The sequence below is a fragment of the Oncorhynchus clarkii genome, chromosome 12, assembly GCF_045791955.1.
Source record: "Oncorhynchus clarkii lewisi isolate Uvic-CL-2024 chromosome 12, UVic_Ocla_1.0, whole genome shotgun sequence".
Lineage (NCBI taxonomy): Eukaryota > Metazoa > Chordata > Actinopteri > Salmoniformes > Salmonidae > Oncorhynchus > Oncorhynchus clarkii.
The window spans coordinates 53,117,497-53,138,682 of NC_092158.1; the positions used below are offsets into that span (position 1 = coordinate 53,117,497).

Consider the following 21,186-nt stretch of genomic DNA (forward strand, 5'->3'; position numbering starts at 1 on the left):
TACTGTATATACAGTATGTGTGTGTGGGTGTGTGCGTGAGTGAGTGCATGTGAGTGCATGTGAGTGCATGTGTGTGCATGTGTGCTAAGGTGCAGGTGGTCAGTCCAGTTCAAGTGTTTAGCAGTCTGATGGCTTGTAGATAGAAACTGTCTCTCAGCCTGTTGGTATCAGACCTCATGCTCCAATATCGTTGTCACGCCCTGGTCTAAGTATTTTGTGTTTTTCTTCATGTATTGGGTCAGGCCAGGGTGTGGCATCGGGTTTTTTGTATTGTGGTGTGTTTTGTCCTGGGGTTTTGGTGTGTATGTATTGGGATTGTAGCTAGTGGGGTTATCTAGCAAAGTCTATGGCTGTCTGGAGTGGTTCTCAATCAGAGGCAGGTGTTTATCGTTGTCTCTGATTGGGAACCATATTTAGGCAGCCATATTCTTTGAGTTTGTCGTGGGTGATTGTCCTGAGTGTCTTGATGTCCTTGGTTGATGTTAGTTGACACAAGTATAGGCTGTTTTCAGTTTTCGTTTCGTTTATTGTTTTGTAGTGTTCATGTTTAGTCGTGTTTACGTTTGTTTAAATAAACATGGATCGCAATCGACACGCTGCAGTTTGGTCCGACTCTCCTTCACTATATGAAAACCGTGACAGAATCACCAACCACCAACGGACCAAGCAGCGTGTTAACAGGCAGGAGCCACAGGAAAGGCAACAGAGGCAGCAGCAACAGGAGCAGCAGCAGCTGCAGTGGGAGAGGCTGCACCACCTGGAGAAATGGACATGGGAAGAAGAACTGGACGGTAAAGGACCCTGGGCTCAGCCTGGAGAATATCGCCGCCCCAAGGAAGAACTGGAGGTGGCGAAAGCTGAGAGGCGCAGATATGAGGAGGCAGCACGGCGGGGGGGGGGGGGCTCAGGGAGAGTGTGGCAGAGTCAGGAGTCAGACCTGAGCCAACTCTCCTTGTTTATCGTGAGGAGCCAAGGAGGAGACCAGAACCAGAGCCGGTGTTGGAGGTGAGCGAAACAGAGACTGTGAAGGAGTTAATGGGGAAATTGGAGGAGAGAGAAACGAGGGAGTTGCTGTGTTGGTGCTTTTTGCATGGAATTCGCCCGACGGAACGTGTTGGGGATTTGATGGCACCTGGGTTAGCGCTCCATACTCGTCCTGAGGTGCGTGTTAGTCGGCTGGTGAAGTCGGTGCCAGCCTCACGCACCAGGCCTCCTGTGCACATCCCTAGCCTTGCACGTCCTGTGCCAACACTGCTCTCAAGATCTCCAGTACGCCTTCACGGTCTAGCCCATCCTGTGCCACCTCCACACTCCAGTCCTCCGGAAGCAGCTCCCCGCACCAGGCTTCCTGTGCGTGTCCTCGATCCAGTACCACCAGTTCCAGCACCACGCACCAGGCCTTCAGTGCGCCTCGCCTGTTTAGCGCAGCCAGAGCCTTTCTCGTCTCCTGCGCTGCCGGAGTCTCCCGCTTGTTTAGCGCAGCCAGAGCCTTTCTCCTCTCCTGCGCTGCCGGAGTCTCCCGCCTGTTCAGCGCAGCCAGAGCTGCCAGCCTGCATAGAGCAGCCAGAGCTGCCAGCCTGCATGGAGAAGCCAGAGCCTTTCTCCTCTCCTGCGCTGCCGGAGTCTCCCGCCTGTTCAGCGCAGCCAGAGCTGCCAGCCTGCATGGAGCAGCCAGAGCTGCCAGCCTGCATGAAGCAGCCAGAGCTGTCAGTCTGCATGAAGCAGCCAGAGCTGTCAGTCTGCATGGAGCAGCCAGAGCTGTCAGTCTGCATGGAGCAGCCAGAGCTGTCAGTCTGCATGGAGCAGCCAGAGATGTCAGTCTGCATGGAGCAGCCAGAGCTGTCAGTCTGCATGGAGCAGCCTGAGCTGTCAGTCTGCATGGAGCAGCCTGAGCTGTCAGTCTGCATGAAGCAGCCCGAGCTGCCAGTCTGCAATGAGCTGCCAGTCTGCACGGAGCTGCCAGTCTGCAAGGAGCTGCCAGTCTGCACGGAGCTGCCAGTCTGCAAGGAGCTGCCAGTCTGCAAGGAGCTGCCAGTCTGCAAGGAGCTGCCAGTCTGTAAGGAGCTGTCAGTCTGCAAGGAGCTGCCATTCTGCACGGAGCCGCCAGAGCTGCCAGTCTGTAAGAAGCCGCCAGAGCTGTCAGCCTACATGGAGCAGCCAGAGCCGCCAGTCAGCATAGAGCCGCCAGACAGAATGGAGAAGCCAGATCTTTCAGTCTGCCAGGATCCGCCAGTCAGCCAGACTCTTCCAGATCCGCCAGTCAGCCAGACTCTTCCGGATCCGCCAGTCAGCCAGACTCTTCCGGATCTGCCAGTCAGCCAGACCCTTCCGGATCTGCCAGTCAACCAGGCTCTTCCGGATCTGCAGTCAACCAGACTCTTCCAGATCTCCCAGTCAACCAGACTTTTCCAGATCCGCCAGTCAGCCGGGATCTGCCAGAACCGCCAGTCGGCCAGGATCTGCCAGTCGGCCAGGATCTGCCAGTCGGCCAGGATCCGCCAGTCGGCCAGGATCCGCCAGTCGGCCAGGATCCGCCAGTCGGCCAGGATCCGCCAGTCGGCCAGGATCCGCCAGTCGGCCAGGATCCGCCCGTCGGCCAGGATCCGCCAGATCCGCCCGTCAGCCAGGATCTGCCAGTCAGCCAGGATCTGGTAGATCTACCTACCTGCCTGAGCTTTCTCTCACTCCCGAGCTTTCTCTCACTCCCGAGCTTTCTCTCACTCCCGAGCTTTCTCTCACTCCCGAGCTTCCCCTCAGTCCCGAGCTGTCCTTCAGTCCCGATCTGCTCTTCAGTCCAGTGGGTTTCTGGGTGAGGACTACTAGGCCATGGTCGGCGGCGAGGGTGGACTATCCAGGGACGCGAGGAGAGGGAAAGACATTGACTGAGTGGGTTCCACGTCCCGCGCCGGAGCCGCCACCATGGACAGACGCCCACCCGGACCCTCCCTATTGTTTTGAGGTGCGTTCGGGAGTCCGCACCTTAGGGGGGGGGGGGTTCTGTCACGCCCTGGTCTAAGTATTTTGTGTTTTTCTTCATGTATTGGGTCAGGCCAGGGTGTGGCATCGGGTTTTTTGTATTGTGGTGTGTTTTGTCCTGGGGTTTTGGTGTGTATGTATTGGGATTGTAGCTAGTGGGGTTATCTAGCAAAGTCTATGGCTGTCTGGAGTGGTTCTTAATCAGAGGCAGGTGTTTATCGTTGTCTCTGATTGGGAACCATATTTAGGCAGCCATATTCTTTGAGTTTGTCGTGGGTGATTGTCCTGAGTGTCTTGATGTCCTTGGTTGATGTTAGTTGACACAAGTATAGGCTGTTTTCGGTTTTCGTTTCGTTTATTGTTTTGTAGTGTTCATGTTTAGTCGTGTTTACGTTTGTTTAAATAAACATGGATCGCAATCGACATGCTGCAGTTTGGTCCGACTCTCCTTCACTATATGAAAACCGTGACAATCGTCTGATTAGTGGTAAGGGAGTGAAGAGCTCATTGCTGGAGTGTGTCGGGTCTTTGATGTTGGGGCACTTCCCAACACACTGTTTCGAGTAGATGTCCTGAATGGGTTAGAACACAGCCCCAGTGATGTACAGGACCATCTTCACCACCCATACCAGACTGTGATGCAACCGGTCAGGACGCTCTCCATGGTGCAGCTGTAGTATTTGGAGAGGACCAGGGGCGGCATGCCAAATTTCTTCAGCTGTCTTAGGAAGTAGAGGCGCTGTTGCGCTATGAGAGAAAAATGACAAGATTGTTATAATGCATTGAATAGCTACGACGAGTACTCTCTCACCTGTGTCTATCTGACTGAGTTGGGCCTCTGGGGGCTTGAGCTGACAATTGAGTTACAGCCTGCATTCCATAGACAAGATGTGGTGGGTATAACCGAGATTGCGATAGCCTAGGAGTAGAAAAATCCCTCATTGTTCCTATTCATTCTTGTATTTGGGAAACTAAACCGGATGGGGTTAAAACAACACCATGTGCAGATAAGCACGAGATGAACCCAAAGTGGCATATGATGCCCCATGATCTGCATGGGAGGGGTGGAACCAGCCATGACTAAGCATTCTTAGTGTCAGCTATATAAGAACCCGGATTCCTCTGTAAAGTTTAAGCTCTCTGCAACACACACTTTGGAGTGTGTGGTCGACCAGCTACATTATTGCAATAATTAATCAATATTAAATTAAGATTATTTTTGAAAGAATTGACAAAGTCTCAGTATACATGACTTTCCACACCTTTGCCCTCTTGACAAAAGTGGTGGTGTTGTTGGTCCATGTTAAGTGGATGCAGAAGAACTTAAAACTGCTGACTCTCTCTACTGCAGTCCCGTTGATGTGGATCGGGGCGTGTTCCCTCCTCTGCTTCCTGATGTCAACAATCAACTCCTTTGTTTAGCTGATGTTGAAGGAGAGGTTGTTGTCCTGGCACCAAAAGCCAGTTCACTTACCTCCCCCCTATAGGCTGACTCGTCGTTATTGGTTATCAGACCTACAACCATGTTGTCGTCAGCAACCTTGATGATGGAGTTAGCTTTGTGCAAAGCCACACAGTCATGGGTGAACAGGGAGTACAGCAGAGGGCTGAGGACACACCCCTGGGGGGCCCCTGTGTTAAGAGTTAGTGTGGAGGAGGTGTTGTTGCCAATCCTCACAGCCTGTTGTCTGCCCATCAGGAAGATCCAGTTGCAGTGTCCAGACCCAGGGGTCAGAGCTTGGTGTGGAGCTTAGACGGAAGAATAGTGTTACATGCCAAACTGTAGTCATTGAACAGCATTCTCACATAGGTGTTCGTCTTCTCCAGATGTGTTAGGGCTGTGTGAATAGCAATGGAAATGGCATCTTCCATGGATCTGTTGGAGTGGGTCCAGTGTGCCTGGCATGCTGGCCCTGATGTGGGCCATGACCAGCCTATCAAAACACTTTATGGTGACAGCGGTAAGTGCAACGGGGCGATAGTAATTTAGGCATGTCACCTTGGTTTTCTTGGGCACTGGGACAGGGGCAGGTTTAAGATGTCCAAGAAGACGCCAGCTGGTCATCACACACTTTGAAGACGCAGCAAAGGATACCATCTGTGCTGGAGGCTTTGTGAATATTTACTATTTTGAGAGCGAAAGCACCTTGTTGTCCAGAGCAACGAGAGTCTTCCTGGATTGCTCAATATTGTCTGCCTCAAAGCGAGCATAGAATGTGATAAACGTATCTGGGAGGGAAGCTTTGGTGGGCACCACACAGCTGGATTTGCCTTTGTAATCCGTGATAGCCTGTAGTCCTTGCCACATGCGTCGTGAGTCTGACTTGTCGGACATTGATTAAAGTTTGAGTTTGTATTGTTTTTTTGCATCTCTAATGGATTTGTTGAGCTCGTACCTGGTTGCCTTGTACATTTTGCATGCCAGCGAGTCATCAGGGTTCGTTCTGCTGACATTGAATGCTTCCTTACGGGCTCTCAGCATGGTACGGATTTCTCTGTTCATCCAGGGTTTTTGGTTGAGGTATGTCCGGATTATTGCGACTACAACATCATCAACACATTCCCTAATGAAGCCTGTGACTGATTATGTACTGTATATTCTTATTCTTATTATGTATGTATATCCTCAATGTTGATAGATGAGTCCTGGGTGGATGAATCTTACAATTAGTATTCTCAAAACAGTCCTGCAGCATTGGGTCTGCCTTCTCCGTCCAGCGTCTCACTATTCTTCGTGTTGGTGACTAATACTTGAGTTGCTGCTTGTAGGCGGGGAATAGGAACAGAGAGACGTGACCTGATTGGCCAAAGTGGGGGCGGGGGATGGCTTTGTACACATCACGCATGTTTGCGTACACATGGTCCAGCACATTGTTTCCTCTCAAAGGGCAGGATACAGTTGGTGATACTTTGGAAACATTTATTTTAAATTTTCTTGGTTAAAATCTTCCGCGACAATAAAGACTGCTTCCAGGTTATACATCTAGTTTTGGGTTTAATGTGTCAATGTATAGGTCAAGTACATGAATAATAAATTCATTTAATTACTGTTTTACCTTAGATACGGAATCCCTTGTTTGATATGAGACGGACATATTTTTTAAGCTGTAGGCAGACGTTTTTCCAACCTAAGTGTCATACGGAATCTGGGCAAGCCCCTTGCCATTTGATTGACAGCCAGCAAGCAGCACCAGAAGCGGTGTGTTTTCCCTTTACGAGACAGACAGCCTACAGTATTCGACCTAATAACTATCAGTGGTTAAAACAAATATTTTCAAGAAAGAAACATGTCAGCCGAACAGGTAACGTAGAGGTTATGCATAATACACCACATTACCAAAAGTATGTGGACACTTGTTTGTCAAACATCTCTTTCCAAAATCATGGGCATTAATACGGTTTTGGTCCCCCATTTGCTGCTATAACAGCCGCTACTCTACTGGGCAGGCTTTCCAATAGATGTTGGCACATTGCTGCAGGGACTTGCTTCCAATCAGCCACAAGAGCATTAGTGAAGTCGGGCACTGATGTTGGGCAATTAGGCCTGGCTCGCAGTCGGCGTTCCAATTCATCCCAAAGTTGTTCGATGAGTTTGAGGTCAGGGCTCTTTGCAGGCCAGTCAAGTTCTTCCACACCAATCTCGACAAACCCTTTCTCTATGGACCTTGCTTTGTTCACGGGTGCATTGTCATGCTGAGACAGGAAAGGGTCTTCCCCAAACGGTTGCCACAAATTTGGAACCACAGAATCGTCTACTGCCAATGTTTGTCGATGGAGATTGCATTGCTGTCTGCTCGATGTTATACACCTGTCAGCAATGGGTGTGGATGAAATATCTGAATTTGAAAGGGGTCCACATACTTTTGTATATATAGTCTATGTTTTCCTTCCAAATGTAGAGTATTATTTATGAACACGTATTTATATATTGACGTATATTTTACAACAACAATTGTTGTGTATAGAATGCTTATTTGCTAAATAAAGTAGCTTATTCTTAAAAAAAAGAAATGCTACAAAGTATGTGATGTAAATGTTATACTGATGTACAGGATCAGCAATGCAGGATGGACTGGATTGATTTATGAGGCTTCATGTACAGTAGGCCTCGATATCCTGACTGTTTGATTATACTTGTTTTTTAGACTGTGAAAGACCATTAGCTCTGAGACATAGATCAGGCTGGGGTGGAATGGGATGGACCCCCCTACTGTGTTGAGAGACAGAGGTGGGAAAGGGAGCAAATTTGAGCTCCCTCTTGGCAAGGCCCAAATGAAAAGGCATGAGAGCCATGTCATTGGCTTTGGGCTGTCTGTTGATTTATATATTTTTTATATAGCCTATTGAATTGGCATACGTGTGTTCTGGGTAACAGAGTTGCTTTTTATCTCGTTTATGACTCTTTGGTGTGGATTTGGGCTTTATTGTTGGGCTAAGCTTTGTAGAAAATGTAATGCCTCTATGCCCTCTCACACACACACACAAGTCCCCAGATTTTTCTCTACCCGCACATCACTTTTGAACCTCAGGGCTCTACCATTCCATAAAACATAATGAAAAAAATAAAACTGTCAAATATTAATCAAATAAGATACCCCCTCTCTGCCCATCTCTATATGCTCTCTTTCGCTTTCCCCCTTTCTCTCTCTCCTCTCACACTCTCAATCTCATCTCTCTCTCTCTCACTCAAACACACATGACTACACACACACACACACACACTGCTCTCCCCTTTCTTCAGTGCTCTATTGAATACCCTTCATATACAGTACCTTCAGAAAGTTTTCACACCCCTTGACTTTATCCACATTTTGCTGTGTATGAATTTAAAATTGATAACATTTAGATTTTTTTTTGTCACAGGTTTACACACAATACTCCAAAAGGTCATAGTGGAATTGTGATTTTAGAGTTTTTTTATTTTATTTTATTTTTTATTTTTTTTTACAAATGAACTAAAAATGAAAAGCTGAAATGTCTTGAGTCAATAAGTATTCAGGAGTAAAAATAGCTTAACAAGACACGTAATATGTTGCATGGACTGTGTGCAATAATAGTGTTCAACATGATTTTTGAACGACTACCTCATCTCTGTACAGCTATTTTTACTCCTGAATACTTATACAATTATCTGTAAGGTCCCTCAGTCGAGCAGTGAATTTCAAACACAGATTCAACCACAAAGACCAGGGAAGTTTTCCAATGCCTCTCAAAGAAGGGCTCCTGTTGGTAGATGGGTTAAAAAAAGCAGACATTGAATATCCCTTTGAGCATGGGGAAGTTATAAATTACACTTTGGATTGTGTATCAGTACACCCAGTCACTACAAAGATACAGTCATCTTTCCTAACCCAGTTGCCAGAGAGGAAGATACCCTCTGAGGGACTTGACCATGAGGCCAAAGGTGACTTTAAAACAGTTACAGAGTTTAATGGCTGTGCTAGGAGAAAATTGAAGATGGATCAACAACATTGTAGTAACTCCACAATACTAACCTAAATTACAGAGTGAAAAGATGGAAGCCTGTACAGAATAAAAATGTTCAAAACAATGCATGCATCTTGTTTGCAACAAGGCACTAAAGTAATACTACAAAAAATGTGGCAAAGCAATTTACTTTTAGTCCTGAATAAAAACGTGTTATGTTTGGGGCACATCCAATACAATACATTACTGAGTACGGACGTCCTCCTCTTCATCTGAAGAGGAGAGGCGAGAAGGATTGGAGGACCAAAATGCGGCGTGGTATGTGTTCATCATGAATTTTAATAAAGAAAACACTGAACATTGAAACACACTATATAAAAACAATAAACAAAATAACGACCGTGAAGCTAATGAGAACTGTGCTGACACAAGCAATCAACATAGACAAACGAAAAAGGGATCGGTAGCGGCTAGTAGGACGGTGACGACGACCGCCGAGCACCGCCCGAACAGGCAGGGGAGCCAACTTCGGCGGAAGTCTTTACAACCACTCCATATTTTCAAGTATAGTTGTGGCTGCATCATGTTATGGGTATGCTTATAATTGTTAAGGACTGGGGTGTATTCCAGGATAAACAAAATCAATTGAATGGAGCTAAGCACAGGCTAAAAGAATCCTAGAGGAAAACTGGTACAGTCTACTTTCCACCAGACACTGGGAGATGAATTCACCTTTCAGCAGGACAACAACCTAAAACACTAGGCCAAATCAACACTGGAGTTTCTTACTCAGAAGACAGTGAATGTTCCTGAATGGCCGAGGTACAGTTTTGACTTAAATCTGCCTGAAATTGGTTGTCTAGCAATGATCAACAACCAATATGACATTGCTTGGAGAATTTTGAAAAGAATAACGGGCAAATGTTTCAAAATCCAGGTGTGGAAAGCTCTTAGAGACTTACCCAGAAAAAAACACAGCTGTAATTGTTGCCAAAGGTGTTTCTAAAAAAGTATTGACACAGGGGTGTGAATACTTACGGTACCAGTCAAAAGTTTGGACACACCTACTTAATACAGCGTTTTCTTTATTTTTACTATGTACATTGTAGAATAATAGTGAAGACATCAAAACTACAAAATAATACATATGGAATGCTGCAGTAACCAAAAAAAGTCTTAAACAAATCAAAATATATTTTATATTTGAGATTCTTCAAAGAAGCCACCCTCTGCCTTGATGACAGCTTTGCACACTCTTGGCATTCTCTCAACCAGCTTCATGAGGTACTCACCTAGAAAGCATTTCAATTAACAGGCGTGCCTTGTTAACTTAATATGTGGAATTTATTTCCTTCTTATTGTGTTTGAGCCAATCAGTAGTGTTGTGACAAGGTAGGGGTGGTATACAGAAGATTGCCTTATTTGGTAAAAGACCAAGTCCAGATTATGGCAAGAACAGCTCAAATAAGCAAAGAGAAATTACAGTCCATCATTACTTTAAGACATGAAGGTCAGTCAATACAGAACCTTTCAAGAACCTTTACATTTTCTTCAAGTGTACTTGCCAAAACCATCAAGTGCTATGATGTAGCTGGCTCTCATGAGGACCACCACAGGAAAGGAATACCCAGACCCTGCTGCAGAGGATAAGTTCATTAGAGTTAATTGCACCTCAGTTTGCAGCTCAAATAAATGCTTCACAGAGTTCAAGTAAGTAACAGACACATTTCAAAATCAACTGTTCAGAGGAGACTGTGTGAATCAGTTCTTCGTGCTCGAAAATCTGCAAAGAAACCACTACTAAAGGACACCAATAAGAAGAATAGACTTGTTTAGGCCAAGAATCACAAGCAATGGACATTCGGCCAGTGGAAATCTGTCCTTTTTGTCTGATGAGTACAAATTTGAGATTTTTGGTTTCTACCTGCCGTGTCTTTGTCAGACGCAGAGTAAGTGAACAGATGATCTCAGCATGTGTGGTTCCCACCGTGAAGCATGGATGAGGTGTGATGGTGTGGGGGTGCTTTGCTGGTGACACTCTGTGATTTATTTAGAATTCGAGGCACACTTAACCAGCATGGCTACCACATCATTCTGCAGCGATACGCCATCACATCTGGTTTGCACTTAGTGGGACTATCATTTATTTTTCAACAGGACAATGACAAAAACCACACCTCCAGGCTGTGTAAGGGCTATCTGACCAAGAAGGATGGAGTGCTGCATCAGATGACCTAGCCTCCACAATCACCCGACCTTAACCCAATTGAGATGATTTGGGATGAGTTGGATCGCAGAGTGAAGGAAAATTATCCAACAGGTGCTCAGCATATGTAGGAACTTCTTCAAGACTGTTGGAAAAGCATTCCTCTTGAAGCTGCTTGAGAGAATGCCACGTGTGTGCAAACCTGTCATCAAGGCAAACTTTGAAGAATCTCAATGATAAAATAGTTTTTTATTTGTTTAACACTTTTGATTACTACATGATTCCATATGTGTTATTTCATAGTTTTGATGTCTTCACTATTTGTCTACAATGTAAAAATAAAGAAAAACCCTTGAATGAGTAGGTGTGTCCAAACTTTTGACTGGTCCTGTATGCACATTAGATATTTCTATAGATATGTTACATTTGCAAAATATATGGGATATTATGGGGTTTTGTGTGTCGTTGGGTGATAGCAGAAATATGTTAAATCCATTTTGAATTCAGGCTGTATCAAAACCAAATGTTGATTAAGTCAAGGGGTATGAATACTTTCTGAAGGCACTGTATGGATGTCACTGACAAAAGAAAGGAAACACTTGTGTAAATGAGGGATTCGATGTATATTGAAAGCAGGTGCTTCCACACAGGTACAGTGCCTTGCGAAAGTATTCGGCCCCCTTGAACTTTGCGACCTTTTGCCACATTTCAGGCTTCAAACATAAAGATATAAAACTGAATTTGTTTGTGAAGAATCAACAACAAGTGGGACACAATCATGAAGTGGAACGACATTTATTGGATATTTCAAACTTTTTTAACAAATCAAAAACGGACAAATTGGGCGTGCAAAATTATTCAGCCCCCTTAAGTTAATACTTTGTAGCGCCACCTTTTGCTGCGATTACAGCTGTAAGTCGCTTGGGGTATGTCTATCAGTTTTGCACATCGAGAGACTGTGCAAAACAGCTCGAGCTCAGTGAGGTTGGATGGAGAGCATTTGTGAACAGCAGTTTTCAGTTATTTCCACAGATTCTCGATTGGATTCAGGTCTGGACTTTGACTTGGCCATTCTAACACCTGGATATGTTTAGTTTTGAACCATTCCATTGTAGATTTTGCTTTATGTTTTGGATCATTGTCTTGTTGGAAGACAAATCTCCGTCCCAGTCTCAGGTCTTTTGCAGACTCCATCAGGTTTTCTTCCAGAATGGTCCTGTATTTGGCTCCATCCATCTTCCCATCAATTTTAACCATCTTCCCTGTCCCTGCTGAAGAAAAGCAGGCCCAAACCATGATGCTGCCACCACCATGTTTGACAGTGGAGATGGTGTGTTCAGGGTGATGAGCTGTGTTGCTTTTACGCCAAACATAACGTTTTGCATTGTTGCCAAAAAGTTCAATTTTGGTTTCATCTGACCAGAGCACCTTCTTCCACATGTTTGGTGTGTCTCCCAGGTGGCTTGTGGCAAACTTTAAACAACACTTTTTATGGATATCTTTAAGAAATGGCTTTCTTCTTGCCACTCTTCCATAAAGGCCAGATTTGTGCAATATACGACTGATTGTTGTCCCATGGACAGAGTCTCCCAGCTCAGCTGTAGATCTCTGCAGTTCATCCAGAGTGATCATGGGCCTCTTGGCTGCATCTCTGATCAGTCTTCTCCTTGTATGAGCTGAAAGTTTAGAGGGACGGCCAGGTCTTGGTAGATTTGCAGTGGTCTGATACTCCTTCCATTTCAATATTATCGCTTGCACAGTGCTCCTTGGGATGTTTAAAGCTTGGGAAATCTTTTTGTATCCAAATCCGGCTTTAAACTTCTTCACAACAGTATCTCGGACCTGCCTGGTGTGTTCCTTGTTCTTCATGATGCTCTCTGCGCTTTTAACGGACCTCTGAGACTATCACAGTGCAGGTGCATTTATACGGAGACTTGATTACACACAGGTGGATTGTATTTATCATCATTAGTCATTTAGGTCAACATTGGATCATTCAGAGATCCTCACTGAACTTCTGGAGAGAGTTTGCTGCACTGAAAGTAAAGGGGCTGAATAATTTTGCACGCCCAATTTTTCAATTTTTCAAATTTTTTTGATTTGTTAAAAAAGTTTGAAATATCCAATAAATGTCGTTCCACTTCATGATTGTGTCGCACTTGTTGTTGAATATTCACAAAAAAATGCAGTTTTATATCTTTGTTTGATGCCTGAAATGTGGCAAAAGGTCGCAAAGTTCAAGGGGGCCGAATACTTTCGCAAGGCACTGTGAGTTAATTAGGCAATTAACATCCCATCATGCTTAGGATCATGAAGAGTTCTCAGTGACTTTGAAAGAGGGGTCTCAAAGGAGCATAGGGGTGTTCAAGGGTGTGTGTGTGTGTGTGTGTGTGTGTGTGTGTGTGTCTCAGTCACCAGATCTCAACCCAATTGAGATTCCGGGGTGCATCTGAGACAGACTTTTTCCACAACCATCAACAAAACATCAAATTATGGAATTTCTCATTGAAGAATGGTGTCGCATCCCTCCAATAGATTTCCAGACACGTGTAGAATCTATGCCAGGGCGCATTGATGCTGTCCTGGCAGCTTGTGGTGGCCCCAAGCCAGGAGGACGAGAATGAGGGGAGGAGGAGAGAGAAGGACTGGAGGAGTTGTGAGAAGCGGAGGAAGTTACCTGTATATCCCAGCCCTGTTGAATGGGAGACAGTGATCACTGCAGAAAACACTTTTCATGGAGGTTATGAGGCTAGATAATGTTACTGCTTTACAATGGAAAGTTAAGATCACTTTATTTGTCAATTGCACACAAGATCCAACCGAAATGTGACTTTCACTTTTAAACCAACCCCTCCGAAAGACACACACAGGTTTTGGAGAGATCCAGTGGGCTGCCACACTGGGCACCCAGGGAGCTGTTATTGTGGGGGGTTAAGCGCCTTACTCAAGGGCACAACAGCAGGCAATGACTTCTAGGATTTGATACCCTCTGGTTGCCAGCTCACTTCCTAACAGATTTTTTCCTGTCAGACTCAGAATTCGAACTGGCAAGCCTCCAGTTGCTGGCTCGCTAAGCTACCTGCCGCCCCAGGGAAGCCACTCTTTGCCCCGTTAAACATTTCAATTTCAGGTTGAGATGGTCCAGTTCAGCACCACTATTTCATCAGGACAAAGGATTCATGGCCTGAAAGGAAGCCATTTTTCTTAGAGAAAGTGCTCTTCCAACATATGGCAGGCAGCATTACGCTTCAATGTCGTTGTAAAACTGCCCTCAGAATAAACGGTTTTGGTGGAACCTGGAGAGTGATTTGTAGTAACAGTTCTGGATTACTCTCGTTCCCGTTCAGGGTCTCAGGGCACTCGGATCTAGTTAAGGATCCCAGGGTGCTCAATGGTAATGTTTTTATTTCAACACATACTTTAACATGTATATAAAGGATGACTGTGGATGGAATTAATTCAAAACTGCCATAGTGATGGGCTTTGTGTCTTTTGGCACAAAGCCCAATAGTTTATGAACTACTGCCTGTGCACGTAGTTCTTATTCTGAAATGGGAAACATCTACCTTTGAGGGTTGTCTACATTGTAGTAGTAGCAGGTTGTTACAGTAGCAAAAACATTCTCTGATCTCATTTGGCCTTAGGAGAAATAGCTACTGTGTAATACCGCAATGCCGGTTTGATTGAATCGAGCCTGTGTTGTTTTTTTTTCTCCGCAGGAGTACACCATCGACATCTTTTTTGCCCAGACGTGGTATGACCGGAGATTGAAGTTCAACAGTACCATGAAGGTCCTGCGTCTCAACAGCAACATGGTGGGCAAGATCTGGATCCCCGACACCTTCTTTCGCAACTCCAAGAAGGCCGACGCCCACTGGATCACCACGCCCAATCGCATGCTTCGGATCTGGAACGATGGACGGATACTCTACACACTGCGGTGAGATTTCCAATGAAGAATCACCGATGGATGACCCTGACACAAATGAGGGAACAGAGACTGTTTCCAGTTGACTGTATCTGACAGGCGGTAGTTCTCTATCGGCACTGGTTGAGCTTTGGACCACGTTAATTATCCTAATTTGGTGCCCCCAGTTAAGGAAGGAGAGTAGCTTCAGCCTGGCAGTACTGATGTGGTCTAGTCTAGAGAATGCAGTGGTCTAGGATGAACGGTATCTACTATCTAGCCAGATAACTCTCTCTCTCATACTGTCTAATTAGTGCAGGAATTATGCTGGACTGGACTCCTCAACCCAGCTGTGATTGATGTTCTCCCAGAATGCAACCACAGTTCATTAATTCGTTAGGGAACTCCAACCTCACCAATGGCTAATTGTATCGTCCTAATGCTGAATAGAATGATACATGACAAAAGTGGATGGATGAGTAATGTCATTATTGCCCATTTTGTCATTTAGAAGGTTTAATGAATCTGACTTTCAAGTCCACTGAATGGTAGAAATCAGACAGGATTTGTTACAAAACAGAGGTATGTTAGACGCTTTGTTGACAACCCCAACCAGCACAGTAAGTGGTGTGTCTTTCTGTTTGCAGGTTGACTATTGATGCCGAGTGCCAGCTTAAACTGAACAACTTTCCAATGGATGAGCACTCCTGTCCCCTGGAGTTTTCAAGCTGTGAGTCTGGCCATATGCTCTCCCCTACCCCACCGTCTTGCTCACTCTCTCTCTTGCTCACACACACTCTATATATCTCTCTGCATGGCGTCCACATGCCCGCTTCCAACTGCAACAGCAGTGGCAGCCAAGAACAAGCACCATGCCATGCTGATGAAGACATCAGCACAGTGGACATAATGCTCCCATGTTTTCCCCCCCCTTTTTTACTATTGTGAGATAGGGGGAAAGGAAAGAGACAGCAGTACATTTTGAGAAGGGAGAAGCGATACGTTTTCACATTGACCTCCAAACCGTAGAAGTTTAGATCCAGTGCAGTAGCAGTGGTGGAAAAATTCTTCAATTGTTGTACTTGAGTAAAATTAAAGATACTTTAATAGAAAATGACTCAAGTAAAAGTCACCCAGTAAAAAACTGCTTGAGTAAAAGTGTAAAAGTATTTGGTTTTAAATATACTTAAGTATCAAAAGTAAAAGTATAAATCATTTCTTATTCCTTATATCAAGTCAACCAGACGACACGATTTTCTTGTTTTTTACATTTATGTATAGCCAAGGGCACACTCCAACACTCAGACATCATTTGCAAATGAAGCATTTGTCTTTAGTGAGTCCGCCAGATCAGAGGCAGTGGGGATGACCAGGGATGTTCTCTTGATAAGTCTGTGAATTGGAACATTTTCCTGTGCTGCTAAGCATTCAAAATGTAACGAGTACTTTTGGGTGTCAGGGAAAATGTATGGAGTAAAAAGTACATCATTTTCTTTAGGAATGTAGTGAAGTAAAAGTTGTCAAAAATATGAATGGTAAAGTACAGATACTCAAAAAAACAGCTTAAGTATTACTTTAAAGTATTTTTACTTAAGTACTTTACACCACTATACAGTAGCCAGGCAGGCAGGGTTGGTGAGAGAGACCACAGCCAGAGAAATCAGTGTTCCTCATGAGGAGCTGGTGGGGATGGGGTTCGTGGTAATGAGCCTGTAAGTGAGCTACAGATGCACCATGGGACGGTCTTGGGAGAGAGAGAGAGAGGTTCCTAAATAGCTCCAGGGCAACAAGAAAGAGAAATGAGAGTTGAAGCCCTAAAAACAGAAGAGAAAAACACATTTAAAATTGATGAAAGCCACGGATGATTCCAATGGCTGAAATCAGTTTGAAGTGCATTAGCTCCCCTCAGTTGCAGCACACGATGCAGCATATCTTTTTTTCAGCACGCACTGAGAAAGAGTGCCACATTCACTGCAACCATTTTGTAATGTATCCTGAAAGCATAGCCATGGAAGCATCTTTGGAAGGACAGAATGGCCTTAATGTGGACAGCAGATAAAGACTACAACCTTCAAATCTATGTGTTTAAACATGTAAAAACCCACTACAGCTTGCACTTGGGAAAGTTGAGATGCATTAAATCACCCCATTTAGCATGATGTAGCCCTATGCATTGTTGTTTTCTTCTCTGGACAGAAATCAACAAAGACTTGACTCAAGGTCAGTCGCTATTAGTGTCCAGTCACTATTTAGGATTGCACCGTATGATGTTACTGAATATTCATTGTCCACTTTACATTACAGTGGCCTTAAACCTAATAACCATTGGAGTGCTACAGAAGTACATAGTGTAACACATCACCTGTGCAACACATTTTAATATGGGATGAATTCAGTCATAGACTGGTAGCCAGGTAGTATTGTCCAGAGCTAACGGTCACCCCCCCCCCTGTTCAGATGGCTACCCCAGAGAGGAGATAGTGTACAAGTGGAAGAGGAGCTCCGTGGAGGTGGGAGACATCCGCTCCTGGAGGCTCTACCAGTTCTCCTTTGTTGGCCTGAGGAACACCTCCGAGATCGTCAGGACCGTGTCAGGTAATGGCCTCGTTCTTTTTCTCTTTCTCTTTCACTCTGTCTCTCTGAGCTTCCCTGTTCTGAATGTGCTGTGGTTTACTCAAGGAGCCCCCCTTCCTGGCGCATGCAGCGTGCATGATATGTGCACCCTGGTGAATTAAAATACTCTGTGCCTAGTAACAGAGGAAAGCATACGCATTATTTTAGGAGACGATCTTATCCAGAGCGACTCACAGCAGTGAGTGCATACATATTCGTATTCTGTTTGTATTGGTCCCCCATGGGAATCAAACCAAGTGCCACGCTCTACCTACTGAGCCACACAGGACATTTTGCATGCACACATTGTCTGTTGGTGCATTCCGCTAGAAACAAAGCAGGAAATGAATTAACCTGAGGAAAATGGCTCCTCGGCAGCTAAAGTTTATCAGATGCTGTTTTTAGTTGTTGAATGCTTAATATATCTGGCGGTGTGTTAAGAGGCTTGTATAGAAATAGGTGGATTGGTTGGGTAGTCACTGTGATATTCTTTGGTGTACAGGCTGATAGGGAGCTTTACCTTTGGCCCACACAAAATGGCTGACAAGTTTCCTCTAAAAGGCCAAACCTAAATAGTGACAGTCATGAAGATATAATGCCATTTTAGCAGTTATTTCCCCTAAATGGCAGCTACAGAAGAAGAAGTGATAACCAGAGGAAACACAATCTGTTACAATTATCATGAAACATGGTAAGAGTCTTTTTGGCTTCTAGGGGGGAGGGAATGCAAATGAAGAAAGATCTTAAAAAAAAGATACTCCATTTATTTAGATGTTTCGCTTAAATGGATATTGATCACGCAGAATGGATCTATATTTCATCTGTTTAGGACTATCTCCCTGGCCTAAAGAAACAGACGTGATTGTATCAGACATGCTTTAGTAGAGCAATTAGGTCTTACATTTTCTTCAGATTACATCTCTGTGTATTTAGAAGGCAATTGTTGTTGTACCGGAGAAGGTCCACATGTTGCTATGCTCTAAGACACTTCCAGGTTAGTTTTCCATTTACTGCAAAGGGGACATAAAGTACCATTTTAATTACACATATGATTGTTAGGCTACACTCTTAGAAACCTAAAAGGGTTCTTCGGCTGTCCCCATAGGATAACCTTTTGAATAACCTTTTTTGGCTCAAAAAAGGGTTCTCCTTATGGGGACAGCCGAAGAACCCTTTTGGAAGAAAAAAATTCCAAGAGTGTACAGATGTCAGATGGCCTATTCATTTCTCAAAAACTCTGTGTCGTGGTCCTAACTAGTATTGTGAAAGATGAACAGAATGTCTTTGATGACAACAGATCCAACTCCTTTCGGCGTATAGCCGTTATCAGGAAGTGATGTTCGAGGTACTCTTTTAAGTAACCTGTATATCATGTCAACTATTGCATGTATAGATAGTGAAATGTGACCTGAACTGTTGGAAGTGTAAAGCTGTGTATGGAGGAGATAAACTGAATGGGCAGCCACAGTCATTCAGACCTGTCAGTGTCTGCATGCAGTGTGACAACCTGGCACACCTCATTTTCGTAGATTAAAAACAAATAATAAATGACAAAGCGGCGCTCTATATCTACCATGCGCAGCTGCTCCGACAGCTGTTGCCTGTTAAATTCACATGCTAGCCTCAGTTCCCTGGGATAACACTTTCTCTGAAGTCAGTGAACAAAACAGAGGTACGATACAATGTCTTGGAAAGTCACTCACTGTCGATGCAACTGAGAGGTAATTACATTGATTGGAAATAGTATACTATAATCAGACTGATTTTACTTTCAAGCGATAGATGCTGTGTGGGGGAGGACTAAGTGGAAAGTATTTGTCTATTCTTTTGACATATTGGTTAGATAAACAAAATCGGTGTTCTGTTACATAACAAGGGAAAGTGAATGCCCCTGTTGTAATGGTGTAGTCCATTGTGGAGTTTGCCTTTGTTTAAGATTCTGGAACACACCATCTGGTGAAAATTTATTCAGGAGGTAGCAGAGGAGGGATCATGCCCTTGCACTCTGTATTTTAACTACCGTTCCATTTGTGCTGATATGGGAAATGTTGACTACTGGTAGGGCATTAGGTATATTGTACATTCAGTGCGCATAGCTGGAGTTTTATTTTAAGTTTGGCCATAAGCACATAAAGACATTACAGTCACTTGATTAGGGTGATTTTTGAGTTCTATACCGGTTGTAAAATAGGTCAGTTAGGGGGAGCACAAGGACACAGAGAAACAAGATGTTTGTTTCTTACTAAGGTTTGCTTTATAAGGAGGCTGTGTCTGCTTTGATTTGGTGTTCATCCTCTGGCAATGTCAACAAACTTAGACCTTCAATATGTCACATCACATCAAGGCCCCTCGAGGGCCACCAGTCTACCTGCGGATCCCTACGTCCTCCTCAGACAGTGTCCTGATCTAGCCCCCTGCTGTTGTCCATTGCTGCTGACAACTAAGGAACTAGCTTTACATGGGCAAGCAGTCCGAGAGTGAGAACCAGACAACACACTAGAGGATTTGTCTGTAAGTCATTGCAGTGTCTGCCTCCATACTTGGGTAACCTTAATGCAAACTCAACCTTTTAGTCACCGGGTTAAGCCGGGGGTCCAGTGCTGCTAAACAGGCTGTTTCAGAGATCAATGATGGAGAGGTGGGGGCGGGGGGTGAGCAGGAAGAGAAAGTTGTTTGGGAGCAAGTTGTGTCAGACGTTGTTGTTTTCTTCCATTTGATTTGTCCCTTGCCAAACACAAGCATTCATTTCTGAGCATTTGCTTTGACCCATTTAGTCCCATTGGTCACCATAGTGAGAGAACATGTTTTGTTGTACTTTACAGGCTCTAGAGAAGATAAAGTTGTACTTATCAACAAATAAGTCCTATACTATGCATTATTAAGGTTATCACAATCAAAAAGCTGCACTTTTACAGACTAATTTGGCACCGCAAGTCACTATTCAACAGCTTAAAAAACAAATACATTGTTGACATTTAAAAAATATTTTCTTTGTAAATACAATGTTTAAAGGGTCTAGTTTACATACAGGCCTTCATGTTCAATAGATTGAATCCATGATGCTTGTGGGATATGAAAATATAATTGTTGCCAATGGGAAAATACAGTGGCTCTAATTTATTATATACAGTATATTTAATCATAGCAGATTATACATTTTTTTGAAGCTGGGTTATGGATATACAGTATATTTAATCATAGCAAATTATTATTTTTTTTAATGTTGGGTTACGGATATACTTGATCAAGATGATGTTACAGATGATTGTACCATTATCCATTTGCCTTTACATTTGTTTAAATCAGTGGTTTCGACTGTAAAATGCCATATTTTGTTATTTGAGGGGGAATTGACCCATATACTGATCTTGGGTAATAACTAAACACATATTTAATGTCAATAGGTTTCTTTAGTGTCTTTTGCACAATGTTAGATCTTGCTGAATAGCCACAGGTGTAAACCTGGTTCGTATGGGTTTTGGGGCTGAGATATGTAGATTGTAGATTGAGTTCAAGCACAGGCGCAGACTTTGTAGGTAAGTAACTTGGAGCTTAAATACAGGTGTAGACCTGATTTGTATGAATATTGGGGCTGAAATGCAGGAGTACTCCTATTTTTATGACAATTGAGGATGACATGTCACAGTTGACCTGTTTTTTTTTGTATATTTTTTGTATCAATATTGGGTTGGACATGCAAGTGTACACCTGGTCTGTAAGAATACTAGGGTAAACCTCTTCTATATGAGTGTGCCCATGGATTTACCTGGTTTATATGAGTAATGGGGTTTAGTGATACACAAGGCTCTTACAGGTAAAGGGTCTGGATGGATGTCTATTGCCCATTTAAACGTCGATTCAAGTTTGCGGTAGGAAAAAAGTGAATGGGGTTGAGACATGTGTTATTCCACTGTGCGATGAGTTATCTATAAAATGATTAGCGTATACAGGTCGGAGGTCACAGGACTAAGATATGCAAATAACAGGATTAGGATGTGCAGCAAATAGCTGAATAGATGAATTGGAAAACCGTTGTTTAAACAGAGCCCGGGTTGGA

The 21,186-nt window shown here is 44.0% G+C and overlaps 1 protein-coding gene across 1 annotated transcript in view; it reads left to right on the plus strand.

The window, feature by feature from the left end:
- The window catches only part of LOC139420803 (gamma-aminobutyric acid receptor subunit gamma-2-like), a 74,572-nt gene that overhangs the window by 12,586 nt on the left and 40,800 nt on the right, over positions 1 to 21,186 (plus strand). Inside the window, exons 4-6 of the mRNA XM_071171087.1 lie at positions 14,329 to 14,549; positions 15,164 to 15,246; positions 16,974 to 17,111. Coding sequence (XP_071027188.1) covers positions 14,329 to 14,549; positions 15,164 to 15,246; positions 16,974 to 17,111 — 442 coding nt within the window. The remainder of the gene's footprint in view (positions 1 to 14,328; positions 14,550 to 15,163; positions 15,247 to 16,973; positions 17,112 to 21,186) is intronic.